Source organism: Geotrypetes seraphini, chromosome 12 (genome assembly GCF_902459505.1).
Source record: "Geotrypetes seraphini chromosome 12, aGeoSer1.1, whole genome shotgun sequence".
In the NCBI taxonomy this organism is placed as follows: domain Eukaryota; kingdom Metazoa; phylum Chordata; class Amphibia; order Gymnophiona; family Dermophiidae; genus Geotrypetes; species Geotrypetes seraphini.
The window spans coordinates 66,141,093-66,157,534 of record NC_047095.1 but is presented as its reverse complement, the minus strand read 5'-3'; the positions used below and the strand labels follow the sequence as shown (position 1 = coordinate 66,157,534).

Below are 16,442 nucleotides of genomic sequence, written 5' to 3'. Positions count from 1 at the left end.
GGAAAAAAAAAAAAAAAATAGATGTAAAAAATTGGTAACTTACTACAGGTGCATCTGGTCCAGAAAGCTAGAGAATGACATGAGGACAAATTTGTCCCTGTTAATGCAGGATCTCACTATCCCCATGAGTTCTGCCTGTCCCATTCCTGCAAGCTCTGCCTTAATAGCACAAACATTTATGATTTTAAAGTGTTCCAAGGCTTGCGCAGATGAGGACAGAGCTTGCGGGGAAGGGAAAGAAGTCCCGCGGGGATGGGAAAAATTTGTCCCCCAGTGCTTACCTTCACTGCATACTCCTTCTCACTCTGTAGATTGACACAGCCTTGGACCTTTGCATATGCCCCCTCTCCAAGCAGCTCATCGGTCAGCTTGTACAGATCTGCCAAGTAATCCCAGAAAAAAGTAAACACACACAAGAAAAAAACAACAACCCCAAAGTGCCTTGTTCTGTGATCCTCTATAAGTCAGTGGCTTATCAAAGCCTACAGTAAGAACTCTCCCCAGACCAGGAACTAACAAACAAGTCCATTATCTTAATCCAAATGTTTCATCCTAAGTGGAGTCAGTCTGTACCTGTACACAGATGTTCCATATTTAAGCATTAATACAATTGGGTGAATACAAGTGTGACCTAGATCAGATTTCAAGTTCTTTTCAGAAAGATCGTTACCCATGACCACTACAATCTCTTCTGCCGCAGAGCAAGTATCCTTTTCAATACGTCACTGCAACAGCTCAGGCTGAAGATTAAATATTGGTTAGACAAACCTTTCCTAAGGGTGATCTGCTTATCCAGCTGCCCACAAAACACCCGACAACCCTTTCAGGAAGCCATTCCTGGAATATAGGACTCCTGGTACATTTAAGTGTAAAAAGCTAATGCAGCTACTCACTATATAGTCAATGTCTCTTGTCTACTCAGATCCTGACACCAATTTCCTTCACCTTGCTAGTTGCAAAGGAAACAGCACATTTCCCACTTGCTCACAGCAATTCAGCTATTGCAAGAAGTTTAATCTAGCAGTTTTGAAATCTGCAAGAGTACTTGAACTCCCTGTGCCACACAGCTCAAACATAGGAAACATTTTCTATGGCAGCACAAAAAGACAGAAGCTTTGGGGCACCAATCTCAAGATGCCAACCCTTGTGTTAAAATGAATTAAGTTAAGTTTCCCAATTTTTATGGCATTTTCTTATCTTATTGTCAACCGTTCTTTGTCCTCAGACAGTTATATCAAGTTAATAAACCATAAACCATCACACTCCCCTCAAAGCATCCAGCATTTCCCTCTGCTCGCCCCCCTCCACCCTCCCCACTTCTGCAACCACCTGCAAAGAACTACCACCACAGAAGCCCCCCCCCACACAAAAAAAAGAAGTTTTGTGAGGGAAGGGAACAGCAGCACAGTGCTGGCACAGCCAAAAACAGCAGCAAGGAAGCCCTTTAAACAGGGGCATAGCCAGCCCTCCAATTTTGGAAGCACCTAGGATTGAACAGGGGAGAGGAGGACTCATTGCTCCCTCCTACTCCTCCCACACCAAACAGATCTTTTGCTGGCAGGTATGATGAGGCCTTGCAAGCCAAATACACTGCCGCTGCTGTTCCCTTAGCAGAAGTTAACGCAGATTTCTGCCTTAGGGAAACAATGTGAGGAGGGTAACAGTGGTGGCAGTATTTGGCTGGCAGGGTCTCAGAACCCCTGCCAGCAAAGGTAAAGAGATGCTGAAATTCTGGAGGAGGCCCCCCTGAGTACAAAGTGCGGGAGACCCTGGTCCCCCACTCCTGAGGTTACACTATGTCAGTTTCTCACAAACTTTTCCAAGTCGCAACACACTAAACTCGGGGTCAAGACTGGAGGGTCTCCACACATGTGCATTGACATCACACACATCTTCACGTTGACATTCATGGTTGCGCAGGGCCCTGAGCTTGTTAACCCTAAAATGATTACAGCGGCGGGGAAGTGCGGAGAGGCACTGGCTGGCTCGCCTACAAAACGTGCCTCTCACCACACACCTGGGATCTTGCCATGGCACAGTCTGCGATACACTGCACTACGGCTTTAAAAGCTGCTGTGAGAAGCGAGTCTTTCAGCACTGCAGCACACTCAAAGCCTGCCATATACCAACCCCTCCTATATACTATTAGAGGGGTGGGACCTAGCAGGCTCTGCATATGTGCCATATCTGAAAGGCCTAAAATTGTCCATAGCTTTTAAAGAGCTTCCTTGCTGCTGTCTTACTGGTGCTACATCGACATTCTGGTAGTCTGCCCTCCACCTGTTTTGAAGGATCATAAATAGCCTCCCACCATCAGGGCAGTTCATCCATATTCAGTCTATGTGGACTAACAAATCACTAAATGCAAGCTGGAATGACAGCATAAAGAGGGGGAATGCTTTGTTAGTTCCTACATACTACCAGTTGTACCTAATGTTTCAGTGTCTTAAAAAATAAATAAATAAAATTCAGACCGACAGCACACTGGAAACAGCTGCAGGCTGGTTCATTCAGAATCAGAAGCAAACAAGATGCAAGAACATGAGCAACACCAATTTTAAATCTGAAACTACCAACCTTCAAATTTCCCAAAGTTATCGGTAGCTCTGGTTTTCCGTTTTTTTTTTTTCTTCTTGTTACTATCTTCGGTCACAAGTGACTGAGTAATGACCATCTCTGTCAGAGAAACAAAGATTACAAGAAAATCCCTGTAAGAAATAAATCGCAATGAATTAAACATTAAAGAGATGGAGTGATTACAGTTTATTTTATCAAGTGACAGGTTTTGGGGTTTGTTTTTTTAAGACTAAAGCACACCTTAAAATTACCACCATTGCCCCAAATTGGAAGGTGAATCTCCAATCATATAAAGGAACAAAATATGGCAACCCAAAAGAAGAAAAGGCTCTTAGATGGCACCATAGGGGTGGGGAGGGCAGACGAGATCAATTGAAGGGTGTGAGGAAGGCAGTACATAAGAACATAAGAGCTGCCATACTGGGACAGATCAAAGGCCCATCAAGCCCAGTACCTTGGTCAACAGTGGCCAACCCAGGACGTTCAATGATTTATCTACCTCAGTAGAAAGAAAAGTTTTCAAAAAATTTTTCAATATAACCCTCTGATAGTTCCATACACTTTTCCTGCAATGACTAACCCCTTTGAAAGAATTCTTCTGCTTTCCCCCCCCCCCAAGATGGCGGCCAGTTAAGTCATCAGCTGTGCCATCTCCCTTCCTTATTTTGAATTTACAAAGGTCATTTCATAAATAATGCACACTTTTTTAATTTACATGGGTTGTTGTTTTTTTTCCAAGTATTTCTTTACAATCCTTCAATACAGTCTCCCTGCTTTGCAAAGACCGAGTCCCAACGTCCGGGAAGGTTCATTATTCCATCCAAGACACCATTTTTGTTCAGTTGCCGAATGGCTCGGATACCGGCGGAAAAAAGCTCTGCCAGAGATGCAAAATGATGTCCACACATAAGGTGTTTGAACTTTGTAAATAGGTCGAAGTCGAGAGAGAGAGAGAGAGAGAAAAAAAAAAAAAAAGAGAGAGAGAGAGAAAAAAAGAGAGAGAAAGAGAAATGTGTTGGAAGAACAAGGAGCTTCGTTCATAAGTGTGAGTCCGACATAAGTCGGATGTTTGTAAAACAGGGACTGCCTGTACTTAAGTTTCACTACATACCCCTTAGTCCTAGTATTTTGAAAAGAGCAAACGAGTGACTCATCTACCCGCTCCATGCCACTCGGTACTTCATAGACTTCTATTATAACTCCCTGAGCCATCTCTTCTCCAGACTGAAGCGTACTAGCTGCTTCAGCCTTCCCTCATAGGAAGTCATCTCATCCCTTTTGGCATTTGTGTCACCCTTCTCTGCATCTTTTCTAATTCCGCTGTATCTGACATGCAACTAAAATTGTACATGTAGTATTCAAAGTGCCATTGCTCCTTATAGCAATACAAAGGCATTATAACCATAGAAATTAACTCATGGCAACAGGTGCCTTCATAAGAATATCATCCAAGGTTTGTCTACCACTGACCCCACTGTGCATAACATGCTTTTGCCAACAGAGAAGCTACACCAGTACCCATGAACCACAGATTAAACAGTATACTTCAATTTCAAATGTCATGAAGCTGAAAAAAAGCTGCAATTGATTTTAGCATTGTTAGAAACGTCACCAGTGATTAAATGTTCAATTTCAGGTCCCATGGACAAGTACCTGGTCTATGCTGCATTAATTTTTCAGAAACTTCACTGGAAAGGGTGATAGCTCTTAATCACAAGGCTTGTGGAATGGATGTATTCTCCCTGTATGCAAAATAAAGAAAAAAAGTAATGTTTTCTAGAATGGGAATCTGAAAAAATTGTTTTAGAGAGAGTGCCCTATACACTGGGCAATTTTGAACACCTCTAGAATGTGCTTTTTCTTAGATAACTGATAAGGCACCTGTGGGTGAAGCACCAGGACAATCTGTTCTCCCACAACTCAGAATTCTTTGGTAGACAGAATTAATTGATAAAGTACCAGATACCAGTCAACAGGAAAGCGCCATTGACAAGCAAGATTGAGTCAGGCAAAAAAATGGGCGACTCCCAAGCTTGGGGCTACTCAACACCAAAACTGAGTAAGCCTCTGGATCAACCCACAGAGTCAGATTTAACCCTTTAATTGACAGATGGTGAAAACGGCTGCTTTACGTTACTTGATGTTGAATGAGAGCAACGGTGCCAAGCAACAGACATTTGGAGATGCAGATCTGCATAAGAAGTCAAAACTATGCATTAAAGTTCAACTTTTACAAAACAAAATGTGCAGATATGCTGGTGTTCAACCATTGGGTCTTCAGAATGCCAGTTGAGTCAGACATTGAATGGGCTCCTCATTAGTCTCATTGGTTTAATTGATATATTCTATAAATATATACAATTCATTTGATTAATTAATATATTAAATTATTTGTTCACTTCATATGTTCACTCTTCTTGTGCAAATTATGCTTATTCAATTCATCATTAAATCATCCAAATACACTACAAGTTAGCGACCTTGTATTTAGCTTGCTCAACAGCACCACTTCTTCGACGGAATATCCGTTTCATCCCTTTCTTCGGGGAGTAGGTGCATCAGCGTTCACCCGCATTTTGCCCTAAAAAGCTCACCTACTCCCCGAAGAAAGGGATGAAACGGATATTCCGCCAAAGAGGTGGTGCTGTTGAGTAAGCTAAATACACGATCGCTAACTTGTAGTGTATTTGGATGAATTAATGATGAATTGAATAAGCATAATTTGCACAAGAAGAGTGAACATATGAAGTGAACAAATAATTTAATATATTAATTAATCAAATGAATTGCAAATATTTATAGAATATATCAATTAAACCAATGGGACTAATGAGGAGCCCAGTCAGTTTGTGCCTGTTGACTCAGCTGGCATTCTGAAGACCCAATGGTTGAACACCAGTAGATCTACATAAGAGCCATAGAAGACACATGTTGGTTTTTACCTGCTAATTTTCTTTCTGTTAGCCTATAGACCGGTATATTTCCCCACCCTTAGGCTGTAGACTGGTATAATTCCACACCCCATCTGTTTTTATGTGGTGATTGCGGGTTTTTTGTTCACGGGCAGATTTTACTTTTTCTGCAGGTTCTAGTATTTTTCTAGGGCCGGGGAGATCTAAGAACAGCGGCTATGGCTCAGCTGGTGAGCGGTGGAGACATTTTATATACTAGTTTTGAGTTCTATACCTGTTCCAACAGTTGTTACCATGTGTTTGTTGTTTCACACTCCTGTTACTGCTCTCAGTTTAGTATTTCCTAGGTCCTGCTTGCCGAAGGCTATTCGGCAGACTGGAGGGGGAAGGGGGAGCCTCACCTAATATACAAGCTTTTGGTCTCTGACTCCATCTGCTGGTCACAGTGAGGTATAACCCATCCATAAGGAGCTATAGTACTCTCCTAAAATTCGCGGGGGTTCTGTTCCAGGAACCTCCGTGAATCTTGAAAAACCGCGAATACGGTTTTTCATGGGGGAGATTGGAGAGAACAGCCGGAGTGCTGGCGAGTGAAGGAAATCACTCGCTGTATGCTCCAACCGCCTCTTCCTGCACTAAAATCGGGCCTTACCAATCAGGAGCTGCGTGTCAAAGCAGCTCCTGATTGGTAAGGCCTGACTTTAATGCAGGAAGAGGCAGTCAGAGCATACAGTGAATGATTTCCTTCACTCGCCGGCATTCTGGCTGCTCTCTCCTGCCTCTCCTGGTTGGTGGTTCGTGGTCGGAAAATACCGCGAACCGCCGATCGCGAATGACCGGAGGAACACTGTATACCAATCTACCAGGCGATACAGAATAAAGGGTTAAGAGTTGCTAGATCAGAAGGACACTGTCCAGTAGCACAACCATCCTGTGTTGAAGTCTACTTAAAGTGAAATGAAATACTAAGAAGACCAATCACCTTGCATCTGGTATTGCTACTTTTAAAAAGCTACTGATGATCAATAGCTCTAGTCTGATTCAACCGGAGCCCAGAGGACAGCTGCTTGTATAGAAGAGGCTAATCAATTTGCCAGAGGATTTTTTGTAAGTGGTATAGAAGGAAACTGACAAGGATACAGTTCCAAGTAGGAAGTTAAAGCCCATATCCTCTGGGATGGTTCTTATTGCATGCAATCTTTTTTTTCTGCCTCTCTACCAAGTCCACAACAGAAAGGGGGACGAGATGGAAGAACCACATTCTTGAATAGATGAAGAGAACATATACCCACCTACTTAAGGATATACCCAATAAAAAGTTTGAAGTTGAGGCTGAAGATGGTGGCTGTCATTGTCATGCACTGGTTAGCAGTGGTTCAGCCCTGCATGGGAAGATATTCAGTGGCTCTCCTTCAGCTCATTTGGCGCAGTGGTTAAAGCTATTGCCTCAGCACCCCGAGGTTGAGGGTTCAAACCCACACTGCTCCTTGTGACCCTGGGAAAGTCACTTAATCCTCCCTTTGCTATAGGCACATTAGATAGATTGTGAGCCCACTGGGACAAACAGGGAAAAATGCCTTGAGTACCTGAATAAATTCATGTAATAAGTTCTAAGCTCCCCTGGTAGAACATAGAAACATAGAAAAAGACGGCAGAAAAGGGCTATAGCCCACCAAGTCTGCCCATTCCAAATACCCGACCTCTGGTTTCACTCCCCTAGGGATCCCATGTGAATATCCCATCTTCTCTTAAAGTCCGATACGCTTTTGGCCTCAATCACCTGCAGTGGGAGTTTGTTCCAATGATCCACCACTCTTTCAGTGAAGAAGTATTTTCTGGAGTCGCTATGGAACTTCCCTCCCCTGATTTTCAGTGGATGCCCCCTGGTGGTCGAGGGTCCCGTGAGGTAGAAGATATCTTCTTCCGACTCGATACAGCCCGTGATGTACTTAAACGTTTCAATCGGTATAGAAAATTGAATAAATAAGTGAATACCACCAACATAGGATCTTTAATGGAGAAGGGATTGGTAGAAACAGAAACATGATGGCAGATAAAGGACAAATGGCCCATCCAATCTGCCCATCCACAGTAACCATTATCTCTTTCTCTCTCCGAGAGATCCCACATGCCCATCCCAGGTCCTCTTGAATTCAGACACAGTTCCTGTCTCCACCACCTCTTCCAGGAGACTGTTCCACACATCTACCACCCTTTCTGTAAAAAAGTATTTCCATAGATTACTCCTGAGCCTATCACCTCTTAACTTCAGCCTATGCCCTCATTCTCTAGCTTCCTTTCAAATGAAAAACTCGTCTCATGTGCTTTTATTCCAATGTAGGTATTTAAGTGTCTTTAAATCTGTCCCCATACGCCTTACGATGAAAACCATGCACCATTTTAGTAGCCTTCCTCTGGACCAACTCCATCCCGTTTATATCTTTTTCAAGGTGCGGTCTCCAGAATAGTACACAATATTTTAAATGTGGCCTCACCAGTGTCTTATACAAGGGCATCAATACCTCATTTTCTGTTGTTATTATTATTTTCCCTACTGGTCTTGCCTCTCCCTATGCACCACAACATCCTTCTAGCTTTTGCCATCACCTTTTCAACTGGTTTGGCCACCTTAAGATCACTCACCTTAAGACCATGCTATCACTCCAAGTCCCGCTCCTCTTTCATGCACAGTTTTTTTATCTCCTAAACTGTTATCGTTTCCTCAGGGATTTGCAGCCCAAATGCATGACCTCACACTTCTTAGCTGCCAAATTTCAGACCATTCTTCAAGATTTACTAGATCCTTCCAAGTCCTTCATGTTATTCACACGATCAGGTATGTCTATTCTATTGCAGACTTCAGAATCATTCGTAAAGAGGCAAATCTTACCTTACAGCTCTTCAACAATATCGCTAAACAAAAATATTAAAAACATGCCCAAGAACCAAACCTTGAGGCACACCACTGGTAACATTCCTTTCCTCAGAGATCTCCACTGACCACTACCCTGTCACCGTCCACTCAATCAGTTCCTGACCAGACTCAAAATGTTGTGAAATGGGATAAAAATTGTGTCTCATCCCCAGAAGCCACCGCCTGCAACTGTCCCACCCTGCCAACTTCCCAATTCCAAAAGGTTGGAAACCCTAATAATTCCACCCCCAACTACCCCCCAAACTACCCTATTGAAAACTACCTCCTATCCTGAAAACTATTCCAGCCATCCCAAAAGTTATTCCTAACCCCCCCCTTCAAAAAATGTCTTACCCCTAAAGTCAGTCCCTACAACTGCTCCATCACCATGCAAATGACCACCACTGTCAAGTACAACTTGTAGGAGGTATTATTTTGGGAGCGAGGGCAGTTATAACTGCATTACCATAGCATAACTAGTGCTACTCACCCCCCCAACAATGTTTGCAGAGAATACAGGCACAGAGGGGTTAGAAAATTATTCCCCAAGCTCAGCATACTTTCCACACTTAAGAACATAAGAATTGCCGCTGCTGGGTCAGACCAGTGGTCCTTCATGTCCAGCAGTCCACTCATGCGGCGGCCCTTAGGTAAAAGACGAGTGCCCTAATTGAGTTTAGTCTTACCTGCGCATGTTCTGGTTCAGCAGAACTTGTCTAACTTTGTCTTGAATCCCTGGAGGGTATTTTCCCTATAACAGCATCTGGAAGAGCGTTCCAGACTTCTACCACTCCCTGGGTGAAGAAGAACTTCCTTATGTTTGTACGGAATCTATCCCCTTTTAACTTTAGAGAGTGTGCTCTTGTTCTCTCTACCTTGGAGGGTGTCTATCTACTAAGTCTATTCCCTTCATTATCTTGAATGTTTCGATCAAGTCCTCTCTGTCTACTCTTTTCAAGGGAGAAGAGGCCCAGTTTCTCTAATCTCACTGTACGGCAATTCCTCCAGCCCCTTAACCATTTTAGTCGCTCTTCTCTGTTAAGGTTAGTAAAACCTTGTGTGCTAAATTTTAAACCTCTTGCTACTAGCCCACTTTTTTGAAACAGCCTTGTACAGAGCCTGGCAGGGAGGGGGAGACAGGAGCCTGGCAGAGAGAATTTGGTTCAGAATGTGTTTTTTCTTGTTTTCCTCCTCTAAATCTAGGGTGCGTCTTATAGAGCGAAAATTATGGTATGTCATCTTTAGAGAGAAAAAGGTCACTGCAACATGAATATCATTCCCTCTAGACCTTAATTCTGACCAACAGTCAAATATTCTACTTGCATGAAGTGAATTAGTAAAACTCCAGGAATCCTACAAGTTTGTTTGGTGGGTTTGCAAACGCAAGCAGTGTCTCACTTGATGAATTTATTTTATGTGGATGAATTTGGTGTACCTTTTGGAACTTTGACTCTTTCAAATAAAGTCCATTTAGGAACATCGTCACTCCACAGAGTTTTTTTTGTTTTCTCAGTGTTAATTTAACCTAAAAAACGTTTAGCACCCACATTAAACATCACATCCAAATGTTTAGCCCCTAGTCCTTGAAAACTAAAACAGAATAGAACCTTCTCATCCACTCACGGCTGAGAAGACAGACCTCCCCCTCCCCCCACAAAAAAAAATATGGCACTCAATATGACTCAGGCCAAAGGTTTTTACCCCACATCATGCAATAACTAAGGGACTAGATCTACCAACATCGCTTAGAAAGCATTACTAAGCATGCAGTCTATGCAACGTAGCCCAATGTTAAAGCTCACATTAATATATTTAGCATGAAAATTTTTCAGTTTTCCTTAGTTTCTTTGCATTTTGCTCACACCTTTTCCAGTAGACGCACAAATTATATTAGGTATTTTCCTATCCCTGGATGACTCTCTCATTTTGTAGCTGAGCGAATGGAAGATTAGGTGGCCTGCCCAATGTTACAAAGAGCAGTGGGACTGAACGCGGCATGTCAAGTTCCTCCACTTGATCATTTATGCCCAAAAACATACCATCACAACTTAACTGCATAACTTCTACTTCAAACATACATAGGGCTGTATAAAAATAAAGCACTATATCAATTTTAACAAAAAAGGTAAGGCAATTTGCTAATTAAAATGCCATTTACAAGGGACTGCATAACAGACATTTAAATACCTCCATGGCATAAATGTGCATGAAGCAAGTCTCTTTCATTTGAAAGGAAGCTCCATAATGAGAAGGCATAGGATGAAGTTAAGAAGTGATAGGCTCAGGAGTAATCTAGCGCTGTTAACTAGCTTCTAACCTTGTTAAATCTAATTAATTTGTAACATCTTTTAACCATTGTAAACCGCATAGAACTTCACGGTCCTGCGGTATATAAACTGTTATTATTATTATTATACTTCTTTACAGAAAGGGTGGTAGATATGTGGAATATGCTCCAGGTAGATATGGTGGAGACAAACCGTCTGAATTCAAGAAAAGCAAGTGGAATCTCTTGGGGAGAGTGGAAGATAGTGGATGCTGTGGATGGGCAGCCTGGATGGACCATTTGGTCTTTATCTGCAGTCATGTTCCTTGAGTGGATGATTAGCTTAATTGTTAGCAAGCAGCTTGAGAACCAGAAAAGTTGGCATCTATAATATTTAGCCACCAAGACCCAATAACTTTGCTGTTAGAAATTAAATTAGGGTGTACTTTGATTCCATCTGTGACTAGTACCAAAATACTGGGGTAATTTTAGATACTAATTTATATCACTTACAAATCAAGGGTAGTAACATTTTTTTATTATTATTATATTTGTTCAGATCAATTTGTTCCTTGTTATTTTAAGAGGCTCTGAATATTTTAGTACACTCACTTGTTATTCAACAAATTGATTACAGTACTCCCCCGATATTGGCGGGGGTTCTGTTCCAGGAACCCCCGTGAATGTTGAAAAACCACAAATACGGTTTTTAGCAGGGCAGCCAGAGAGGCAGGAGAGGGAAGGAAATCACTCGCGGTATGCTCCGACCACCTCTTCCTGTACTAAAGTCAGGCCTCACCAATCAGAAGCTACTTTGACACGCAGCTCCTAATTGGTAAGGCTTGACTTCAGTACAGGAAGAGGCGGTCGGAGCATACCATGAGTGGTTTCCTTCACTCATAAGCTCTCTGGCTGACCTCTCCTGCCCGGTCATTTGGTCAGATCTCCTGCCCGGTCATTTGGTCAGAAAACGCGGCGAATGACCGAGACCTTGAATCGCAGACCGCAAATTTGTGGGGGAGCACTGTATTGCAATTCTCTGTATGCAGGATTATGCCCGGATATTCAAAGATTGCAGATAATACAAAACAGCTTTTAGAGTAATCGACAATCTTTGTAAATTTGATATCATTTATTAAAAATTCTCATTGGCGCCCTGTAAAATACTGAATTGTTTACAAATGACTTATTACATTTAAGGTATTGAAAGCCGACGAGCCATTATATCTAGTACAACTGTTAAATCCTTATGTAGCAGGTAGGAATTTGAGATCTTCAAATAAGCAGTTACTTATAATTCCATCGTATTGTACATGAATACGTAAGAGATGCAATTTTTGCTGTAAACAGCCCAGAGTATTGGAATTCAATACCATTAGCACTTAAAACAACTTCAGTAGATAAGTTCAAGGAGAACTTAAAGACCTATCTTTTCTTTTATACCTGAGAATGCACATCATGGGTAGTGCTGTGGGATCATGGAAAACAGAAGAAAATCCTTAATGTTATTTTGGGTTAGTTTTTTTTTTTAGTTTTTTGTGCTTTTGTATTATGTATGAATTATTTTGTATACTGGGAATTTTTAATATGTTTTAGATTATAAGCCACCCTGAATGTTACATTACAATGTACTTGTTAACCGCATTATCAAAAGTTCTATGCAGTTAACAAAAAATTATTAATTATAACATATTACATAGAAAGAATGGATTAATTAGTCAAATATTTAAGGAAAAAATAGGTTTTCAACTTCTTCCTAAATTGTTTATAAGAATCAGCGGAAAGCAGCAATGAATGAAATTCCTTTTCATGAGAAGCTGCCTGGAATGCTAGGACATGATTGAGGAATTCCTTACTTTTACAACCTTTTACGGGAAGGAAATTGAACAAAGTATGTGTTTTTCTACTATTGTTATGTGTAGCTATAATGAAGCTATCAATCAGATAAATTGGGGCTGAGCCATAAAGAACCTTATAACAAAAGCAGCCCAGCTTGAACAAAATCTGAGCCTCCATAGGCAACCAATGAAGTTCATAATAAAACGGTGTTACATGATCATATTTTTTCAGTCCGTAAATCAGTCTAACTGCTGTATTTTGAATTAATGATAGTCTCGATAACTCTTTCTTGGAGACTGATAAGTAAACGATATTAAAGTAGTCAAGGAGACTAAAAGTGATTGAACCAGTAGCTTAAAAACAGAAAATTCAAAGTAAGGTCTAATTGTTCTCAATCTCCATAAAGTAAAATAACTTTTACGTACAACAGCTTCTATCTGACTTTTCATCGCGAGATGTTGGTCTAAAACGATTCCTAATATAACATTACCCCTAGGGTGGGATAGAAAATTTTAAATAAACTTGGAGAACAGAGTTCGAGTCCCGCTGCAGCTTCCTGTGATGCTGGGCTAGTCACCTAACCCTCTCTTACCTCAGGTATAGCACTGAAAAGCTGACACAGTATATTTAACACGCAACAGAGTCCCTGCTCAGAAGAGCTTACAATCTAATTTGAACAAACATGGCATACAAGGTTGCATATAATAGGCAAGTCACTTTATTGTAGCCACAGAAAGGCAGTAGATACAATGCAATCCCACGGGGGGGGGGAGGGGGTTGAAAGGAAGAAGGCAAGGTCAAACTATGCCGCCCCTCCCCCCCCCGGCTCCTGACGTCATGCAAGACAAAAATTCGGTAGAGGCCAGGGCCCCTATTCTCACAAACCAAAGATGAGGTGACAATTCAGATACAGTAAAGGTTCCACTAAAGCCCGCCTTAAGCAGGAGAGGGACGAGAAACTCTCCTGAGGGGCCGAAATTCGGTCCCGTTTTCGGCGGGAAACCTCTTCCGGAGAAACTGCTCAACCTCCCACGACTGCCTATGACCGCTTCGTTCGGACAGACAGGCAAACGAGCCCGTATCCCTCCCCGCTAGGACCCAGCACTTACCTTCTACTCCGCTTCAACCGGGTGGCATGTCGTCAAAGTCCCGCAAGCGAGCACCCCAGGCCCGCCGCGCCTGCGTTTCAAGCCTCGCTCTAGGGCCCGGGACGCTGCTGATTGGTTGGCTAATCTGAGCGTGAAGATGTGATTGGTTAGGGTGAAAAAAAGGGGGAGGAAAGTGAAGGAGGTACTGATGGGCTCGGCAGCACCCCGTCCTTTTGGGTTTCCTGATGACGGTTCGTTTCTGCAGACCAATCCCAGCCGGGAAAATGTCCTGGGGTGGGACGGACTGTGCGAGAATCGACCAATGGAAAGGCGTCAGGGGCGGAATGGCTGGAATAGGACGCAGCAGAGTGACAGGAAGGGAGGGTTTACTACTACTACTACTACTACTACTATTATTATTATTATTATTATTAAGGGCTCCTTTTACTAAGCTGCAATAGCATTTTTAACGCACGCAGCATTTTAGTGCACACTAAACCCACGCTATGCGGCTAGAACTAACGCCAGCTCAATGCTTGTGTTAGCGTCTAGTGTGCACAGCATTTTAGTGCGCGCTATTCCGCGTGTTAATGCCCTAACACAGCTTAGTAAAAGGAGCCCTAAGTATTTCTATGACGCTACCAGACACACGCAGCGCTGCACAGGGATAAAGATGGATACTTTTCATAGGTGTTTCATTCTTTTAAAAATCAGAATATATAAGTGAAATAAAAGCATTCTGGTGACAATCTAATAGGAAGGGGCTTGGGAAGGGAAGGTGAAAGGCAGGGAGAGAAGGATGGGTGATCAAGACGATGACAAAGCAGTATTTTATGTGATAGGAGGAAATAGAGAATGATATGGGGACAAATTTTTCTCCGTCCACGCAGGAACTCAATTTCCCCATCCCGTCCCTGCAAGTTTTGTCGCTGTCCTTGCCCCATTCCTGTAAGCTCTACCTTAACTACACAAGCCTGAAACACTTATGATTTTAAAGCATTTGAGGCTTGTGCAGATGAAGACGGAGCTTAGGCATTGGTGGAATGAGGCTTTATGACATCACAATCTGAGCTCTAGACTGAGGACGGAGCTTGCAGGAATGGACGGGAAAATTAGTTCCCGCAGGGACGGAAAAAATTTGTCCCCATGTCATTCTCTAATAGGTCTTTATTACTTCCTGTCTGATGGGTGTCAAAATAGTTCATTATTTTGACTTCACAGGTCATTACATATAAAAAAAATTATAAGCAGAGTTGGGTTCAATATATTAATTTTACAAGTAATACGTTATTTTTCATAGTAATCTACCTACCTAGACTAGTAGCTGTAACTTGTTTACTAATGAAAATAGTGACTGTTTTATATTACTTTTGAAAAGTAACTTACCAAACACTGGTTACTCATAAGATTACCAGACGTCCGGATGTACCCGGACATGTCCTTTTTTTAGAGGACTGTCCAAGTGTATGGACGGCTTTTCAATACCCAGAACTTTGTCCGAGTTTTGAAAAGCTTTGAGCTCATGGCCACATCGGGAGGGCTTCTGCATATGCGCAGACATCTGTGTTTCTATGGTGGTGGTGATGTTGAACCCAACTGCACGAGGGTACAAATTCTAGGTGCAAAGGAATCATTTTTAGGCACCAGGGTGACCTGGCACCTGGGATTTGTCAAGCCCTACCTTAAAGTCACTTATTTTTCTTTCAGGACTTTCCACATCCTAATAGAAATCTCTTTCTCTTTTGTTCACCTTCAAAGCTGGTTTAAACTATATGCTCTTCACTATATGGCTCTTATCCTGTAGTCAAAGTCATCTCCTGTTTCTTCTCAGGTCCGCTGTTGCTCTCCAACTGCCCAGAAGCAGTGGTATGTTGGTTCCCTATTCCAGATCACACTTCCAAGCAAGTGCAGAAGCCTCTGCAGCCCTGTCACCTCTCATCAGGAAAAGAAAGCCAAAGACAGAGAATTCAAACATGGCTGGGGGTTTATACCAATTCCAGTTTCCCTCTGCAAAGGGGTCTCCACCCACTTAGTTACCGTATTTATCAAATTAAAAACCCTGCCCCATTCAGTCCTCAGCCCTGCCCCCACAAAACTTTGTCTCTTCTTCCCCAAACTCCGGGCCACACCTGGAGGGCCTCCAAGAATGCGCGGATGCGTGTGATGTCACCTGCACAAACTTGGAGGCCCTCCAGACGCGGCCAGAGCTTGGAACTTTCCAAAACCTGAACAAACTGCTGGGTTTTGGAGAATCCATCCGGGCAGCCAGACAGTCTTCTAAAAAGAGGATGTGTCTGGGTTTTCTCCGACATCTGGTAACCCTACACCCACTATTACCCCTCCCTTTTGTCTGGAGGCTGCAGAGATTCCGCAAGTCACAATTACTTTAGCAGAGCCACTAGAGGTCCCTGCAAGACCCTCTAGCTCTGGGGTGCCCACACTTTTTGGGCTTGCAAGCTACTTTTAAAATGACCAAGTCAAAATGATCTACCAGCAATAAAATTTTAAAAAACAAAAAGCGCGCTGTACGCAGAGAAAATGTTAATTATCATTTATATTCCGGGTTTTTTTTTAAAAAGGTCAAGGCAGATGACTCTATGCACTGTCACCTCAGTAACAACCATACAAAAATAGACAAATACCCCCCTCCCTTTTTACTAAACCGCGATAGCAGTTTTTAGCGCAGGGAGCTCCGCTGAATGCCCTGCGCTGCTCTCGACGCTCATAGGCTCCCTGCGCTAAAAAACGCTATTGCGGTTTAGTAAAAGGGGGCCATAGTGCAAAATATAGACAGCAGATATAAATTCTCAAAACAAACACATTGTGATCACTAAATTGAAAATAAA

At 42.4% G+C, this 16,442-nt stretch overlaps 1 protein-coding gene across 2 annotated transcripts in view; it reads right to left on the bottom strand.

Annotated features, from left to right (window-relative positions):
* MKNK1 (MAPK interacting serine/threonine kinase 1) overlaps positions 1 to 13,766 on the bottom strand; it is a 94,156-nt gene extending 80,390 nt beyond the window's left edge. The window contains exons 1-4 of one of the 2 annotated variants that reach the window (XM_033916701.1): positions 13,618 to 13,766; positions 4,231 to 4,319; positions 2,578 to 2,676; positions 282 to 379 (exon numbers count right to left, since the gene is read on the bottom strand). In XM_033916701.1, coding sequence (XP_033772592.1) covers positions 282 to 379; positions 2,578 to 2,676; positions 4,231 to 4,246 — 213 coding nt within the window. In that variant the 5' untranslated portion in view covers positions 4,247 to 4,319; positions 13,618 to 13,766. Of the gene's footprint in view, positions 1 to 281; positions 380 to 2,577; positions 2,709 to 4,230; positions 4,320 to 13,617 lie in introns of both variants that reach the window. The other variant, XM_033916702.1, reaches the window with a different exon arrangement.
* Between the last annotated feature and the right edge of the window lie 2,676 nt (positions 13,767 to 16,442).